Raw genomic sequence first — 6,719 nt, 5'->3', positions numbered from 1 at the left:
ACTCGTTTTTTTCCCTAAACTTTTTACCCATTTTTTTTTCGTCCGCCGCTGAACGTTGACCGTGATTGTACTGTCATTCACAATAGTTATACTATCGATGATAGACATTTACGTAATTGTACTGTCGTTGACGGTACAATAACTGTCAACCACAACAATATTATTATTATTTTCGCTTTGTTTTTTTTTTTTTTTTTGGTTTGTTGAATGGTCAACGTAATTATAGTACTTTCGTTGACGTTAAAATTACTGTACACACAATAACAATAATATTACTGTCAACCAATTGTTTTTTCTGCCCCTAGCATACTGAATTTTGATCTTTCATTATTAAATTCACTAAAGCGTAGAGTGTTAGCATTTTCATTTACTAAATCCACTATTTGTGCAGAGTGATTTTTGATCTTTCCGTCTATTAAATCCACTATTTACATAGTTAAAGTGGAGTACGTTTATTTCATAATGAAACTAGTAATACACCCGTGCGATGCACGGGGTATTCATCGTAAAACAAAATATTGAATAATAAAAAAGTTTCTCAAAATAGTGATATTAATTGTTAATAAGTAAAAGAAAGAAGTAAAACATATTCAAAAATAAAAATAATTTGTATGGTGTAAGTTCAAAATAAGTTGATATAAGTGAAAAAAACTAAACATCGAATGTTTTGATTTCCATATACAAAAGAGCGAATATATAGTTGGTCACAAACTTGTACAACCATAATGACATGAACGTTGAAAACTTGAATTGTTTGATACCAACCGCCCTAAGCCCATGCAACAAATCCGATACAATGCAACTGACCTGCATATGTTGTAAAATGGTCAAACGAAATATGTAAATTGTTACCAAAACAATACCAATATAACTGTTTAATTGCATAAAATTATTGTAAAAAGATTACATTCATGAAATATAGCGAGCGGAGTCCATAGCAAGTTCCTATTACAATTAAAATAAACATACGAATGAGGAATAACAAAACATAAAAATAATAGATAAAAAAGGTCGTCAATAAATATTGTAATTTTTTAATACTTACGTTCATATACGCTGAAAAACTTCCTTGTATACAACATTATTTGTAACGTTGGTCGTATCACCAGATTCCGAGTTAATCAAAATCTTTATGCCACTTCGACTCTTAACCCTCGAGAGTGCGACATAGAGCTGTCCGTGACTGAAAACAGGTCTCGGCAAGTACAGGCCCACGTGAGAAAGAGTTTGTCCTTGACTTTTATTGATTGTCATTGCGAATGATACCATTAACGGAAACTGACGTCGCTGGAATTTCATAGGCAATGCAGAGTTGGACGGTACCAAAGTCATTCTAGGAATGAACACCATATCACCAACATGTTTACCGGACAGGATTCTGCAGTTGAGAACGTGTTTTCCCATATTAATAATCTGAAGCCTTGTTCCATTGCACAATCCTCTGGCCTGATCGATATTTCTGATGAGCATAACGGGAACACCTCTTTTCAATGTCAACTTATGCGGTGGAATTCCGGAACATGATATGGTGTTGAGAAACTCCGGTGAGTATATTTCTGCGTTGACATCCGATAACAACTCCTCCTTGCACATACTATCTGAGCTGAAATAGACCTTTTCCTCTCCAGTTATGATCGACAAAAAATGATCGTTCACAAAACCGACACTTTCATTAGTGGGTGCAAGGATTGCTCTGCCTTCGAAATACTCGGGAGTGAAAAGGTTGGTCACCAGATCGGGATAGACAAACTCTATAAGATCCAGAAAGGGATCTGCAGAATTCCGAATCAACATGTCATCGGGAATTTCAATTGTGGCATCACCGTCATTTATTTCGCCAGCATCGCCATTGCCGATTCTCAATATCCAGTCCGCAAATTCTCGTATTTCATCTGCATTGGCTGAAGAGGAGGACGACTCAAGTCTCATGTTCTTGTTTAACTTCATAACCTTGCATTGTCTCCACAACGGTGATGAATTGATTGTAGCATGCACAATGTCTTGTCTTGATGCTTTCAACACAACTGGCAGAATTTGCCGAAAGTCCCCTCCAAGCACTACAACCTTGCCTCCGAATGGCATATCTGAATCAAGTATAGATTTCATTGTTTTGTCGAGTGCTTCGAAACAGTACCTGTGCATCATCGGTGCCTCGTCCCATATGATTAGCTTTGCTCTAGACAACAATTCTGCCTGTGGGCTCTGTTGTTTGATGCTGCATGTGGAGCTCTCATGTACAATTATTGGCAGTCCAAATCTAGAATGAGCAGTTCTGCCACCTGGAAGTAGAAGCGAAGCAATACCACTGGAAGCAACATTTATAACTATTTCTCCTTTTGAACGGATAGCAGCCGATAAAGTTTTCCATATGAAAGTCTTTCCCGTTCCTCCATGCCCATAAAGAAAGAACAGTCCACCTCTGTCATTTGTAACAGCATCCATGATATCATCGAACACTTTTTTCTGCTCATCAGTAATGGATGAAAGGTATTTTTTAAGTTCTTCACGCATAGCATCAACGTCATAGTCCAACTCGTCGAGAACTAATCTATTTACCGTGTCGTCCGACATCGACCCAATTGGAATCGGCATTGGGGGAAAGTTACTCAGGCTTTTGCTGTTACTTTGCAATATATTTTCTATTTCGATCAAAGCGCAGTTTCTCAGAGTATCGTCTGACACAGGTGGACCTTCAATATAATATAATATGAAAAAATAACATAATGTGGCGATTGTAAAAATATATAGTTTTAATTCAAACGTGTGTAGTAAACGGTGTAAAAACGTAAGATGTATTCTCATACCTGAATTAGTACGACTTTGTTGCAGTCTGTACGCAATATCCTCGGTGAATTCTTTCCAGCAACACTCCCACACATGTTCCGGTCTGCTCATATTATTTGCGACTAAAAGTACGACGAATAATCGTCTCACATAGTCACCACTGGCCCACTCGTTTGCCTCCTTTATGCCAGCTATGTACTCTTTGTCGTCATCTAGTAGTCCAAGCGCAAAGCACGCATCTTTGAAAGTTGGGTAGACGTGATCCTCGACTTTCCTAAGATCATCGTAACACATGCAACCTCTTTGGAAGTTCAACAACAGTCTCAAGTAATAGTCCTCACCCCTGCCCGGCGGTACATTGGTAACCCTTCCGATCGAGAATCCTATCTTTCTCGGCATCCAACAGCGAGCTTTTTCCTTATAGACAAATTTCTGTGGAAACTCTCCATACCTCAAATTTCTAGCTTCAGGGTACAGCTTATTGGCTTGGAACCAAGCAAGGAACATCGTTTGCTTCGCAGTCGGTCTGTTCAGCACATCAACTAATGAGTCATTATCTGTGAACACAACAGACTGACTGTCCGGAAGATGAAAGCTTAACCTAATCACCGGTGGGTCTCTAAAGTGAATGTCAAAGCTAAATAACCTCCAAGCAGCCTCGCATGCCGAAAGATATCGGCAGTCGTAGTACATCTTTATCTCATCGCGACATTCAGGAGTTGCACCTGGATTATTTGATTGATAAAATGCCGCCGTGACCCGATCGTGTCCTTTGTTGACATACTTGAATAAATACTTTATCGATTTATTCTGGTTGCACAACTCGACATTAATGTGGGCTCTGTACTTTTTCAGTAGAGTACGGTTATAAGGCACGACGAAACCATTGTCGAGATATGTTTTCTTCTTAACCACGGTCCTCCCATTTTCTCTTCTTCTGTAGACCGGATAACCATCTGCATCGGCCTCAGTACGGTTTACAAAACTCTTTGGAAATCGCTTCGTGCAAATCCCGTCTTTCATGCATGGAGAGTTTTGATTGGCCAGACCGCACGGGCCGTGAATCATATACTTCTCAACCAAATCGTACATCTTTCGGTCTGTTACCTTGTCTGGGATTTCGGCACATATGATTTTATCTATGTCTTTTGATGTCTTCGGTTTGTCTTCATTGTGAAGCCAAATCAATATGTGCGCATGCGGGAGACCGCGCTTCTGAAACTCAATTGTGCAAACATCTGAACATTTTACATTTTAAACGTATTTGGTTAGCATTAATATACAAAAATATTCAATGTTTGACGTAATAAAATATTTATAATATTATAAGAGTATATAATGTCTAAAATATATATTATGTTATACTTTTATCTTATAAATTGATACTTACATGCTCTAATGCGACCAAATATTTTGCCCTTCTTCAAATCTGACATCAGACTGTCGAGCTTCATCTTAAAAACTCGAGCAAGAATATCGGGACGGTCTTCAGGTCTCAAATTAGTACCGCTCAACGCCCTTTGAATTTTCGGCCACTGTGGATTGCAGGTTATAGTGATGAACAACGATGGAAATCCAATCCAGTTGCATATTTGAAGAGCATCGACGAAGTTGTTAAACATGTATCTTGGACCTTGGGTAAAACTGCCTGGTAGAATAACCCTCGTGCCAATGGATCTAGCATCCGTATCTCCCTTCAAAATACTTTCCTCGATACCCTTGTACATGTCAACTCTTACCTTATCCTGGTTAAATCTTATGAATTTCAGTCTTTCCGATTCAACCATTGAAAATGCGTCGACCATGAACTGCTGGCACAATTTTTTTGAGTGCAACAGAACCGCGCTGTCACCAAATCTTTTCTGGATCCTATATGCAAAGTACTGCCGCATTGTTAACTTCTTGCGTATACGTGTACCACTCACTGATGTTTCCCTCAGTGGTATATCATCACTATAACCATCCTCGCCGTAAGGAAATATTAGCGGATACTGCAATGGAAGATATAAAGGGTGCAACTCACTGATTCGCTGCAGTTTTTTCGACCGTGTCTCAACCACTATATCTCTAACACCCTCCTGGGTATCAAAATCACCAACAATGAGTCCCGCGATTTCACTGGAGTTCGGGAGATTGTAAGTACGACCGTCCGTACTCCGTTTTTTTATGAGTCTCAATTTGACATCTTCCATTCCTGTCTGTGCGAGCCTGTCCCGGGCAGCTCTGTAAGACTGAGCAAGCATATTTGAGCTGTCGACCATATCCTTCAATGTAGAAACAATCTCAGGATCCAATTCGCTGGTACTGTCTCCGGATCTGCAACGATAAAATGAAACATAAAGTACATTTCTTGTAATATAAAAAAATAAGAACATATAACTGAAAGTGCTTTATACCTGACTGCATCCATTCGATTCTTGACTTCATTCTCCGTGTCAAATATATAAAGCTGAGCAAACTTGGGACGCGAGCCTTCATCTGGCAACAAACTACCCATTAAATGGTAGTTTTGTCCATGGAGTAGGAACGTGTACGGACCGGATCCTCTGTTTATCGTAGTCTGTATCTTTCCTCCAATAGATGTGAATGAGAACATATATTATACGACCGTATGTGTTCTTGGAAATGCTTGCTTCTTCGATCGGTACCAAATAGGAGAATCTTTAGGGGATCTGGTGCTTCTATTAAATTGGGCAATTAGACTTTTCCTCCATTACAGCACATTGAAAACTTAGGATTTGATGTACCCTTTTGCTTATCGATCCTTTCCCCGTACCACATCATTGCGCCGCATGATTGGCATTCGTATGACTGATCACCAAGATCATCGTATTCTGCGTAGGAAAAAGACATCTGTTATTAGGATGAAAACAACATGTTTACTTAATTAATATTGGAGTACTTACCATCATCGTCGTCGGAATCAGTGAATGTTTCGTCATTTGATACATATTCTGATTCTATTTAAATAAAAAAAAAATAATGATATCAATTGATTATCATGAACAATTTATTCAAAACGAACTTTAAGTGATAAATGTGTTCGAAATTATAACACATACCTCCGCTATCCGAAGTAATTTCCCGTATAGTCTGTAAATCTTCATCGACCAAAGTTACATGTTTTGAATCCATATCCAAGCCACGTGCAACAGAATGTATGATTTTTTGACTCTTCGATATCATCTTTCCGGTACGAACCGAATGACTGTAAATTATTCAATGAATAAAAAAATATTATACTTTTACAATGTTGGATATGGTAACATATTAAATACAAATGTGTTATATAATTGTATTAATGTTGTGTTTCATACATATTACGAAATGTACCTTTTGTTGGTTTCGTAGTATGTATTAACAGAAATATTTTGCACACTGCCAATGTTATGTAACTCATCTATCTGGTACGAATTAGTATCCGCTGGAAAAATTATTAAAGACATCCGTAAGAAAATGTTGAATAATTATTCTAATGGTGATAATTAATCAATAGAGTGCAAACCTTCACAATTTGCTGCAACATTGTTATATGTCACCTCACGATTTCTCTTATAGCTTTTTTTGTCATTTGTATCTGTACTTGACATACTTTTAATGTTTAGAGTTCGAGTTTTTCCTTTATACTGGGCAACTCTCTTTTTGCTGACAGTGTATTCCAAATCTGTTTACATAATATAAAAATGTAATTCTCCATTATAATTTATATATTAAATTATGCCACATATGTGTAAACAAAAGATAAATCTCATTTCATTATAGGTGAAATACTATTTATATATATATATATATATATATATATATATATATATATATATATATATATATATATATATATATATATATATATATATATATATATATATATATATAATATAACTATAGTTTGAGTTTCGCCATTACAAATGGTAATGTTGTTTGTACCTGTTGTTGCG

General features: G+C 37.2%; 1 protein-coding gene across 1 annotated transcript; it reads right to left on the bottom strand.

The window, feature by feature from the left end:
• Positions 1 to 1,047: 1,047 nt before the first annotated feature.
• On the bottom strand, positions 1,048 to 5,281 carry LOC105962675 (uncharacterized). Its single transcript, XM_012986987.2, has 4 exons — positions 5,181 to 5,281; positions 4,175 to 5,100; positions 2,805 to 4,022; positions 1,048 to 2,690 (listed from the first exon to the last, which is right to left on the bottom strand). Exons 1-4 carry the CDS (start codon positions 5,279 to 5,281, stop codon positions 1,048 to 1,050), a joined length of 3,888 nt encoding a protein of 1,295 aa, XP_012842441.2.
• Positions 5,282 to 6,719: the final 1,438 nt, after the last annotated feature.

This window comes from Erythranthe guttata, chromosome 6 (assembly GCF_056151865.1).
Source record: "Erythranthe guttata isolate IM_541 chromosome 6, IM_541, whole genome shotgun sequence".
Lineage (NCBI taxonomy): Eukaryota > Viridiplantae > Streptophyta > Magnoliopsida > Lamiales > Phrymaceae > Erythranthe > Erythranthe guttata.
This window is presented reverse-complemented; position numbering and strand designations above follow the sequence as displayed.

Coding starts and splice junctions, on each gene's coding strand:
- LOC105962675 (XM_012986987.2), bottom strand. CDS start 5,281: ATGGGTAGTTTGTTGCCAGATGAAGGCTCGCGTCCCAAGTTTGCTCAG. Junction 4,023..4,174: donor ATTTGGTCGCATTAGAGCAT/GTAAGTATCAAT, acceptor TAAAATGTTCAG/ATGTTTGCACAATTGAGTTT. Junction 2,691..2,804: donor ACAAAGTCGTACTAATTCAG/GTATGAGAATAC, acceptor ATTATATTGAAG/GTCCACCTGTGTCAGACGAT.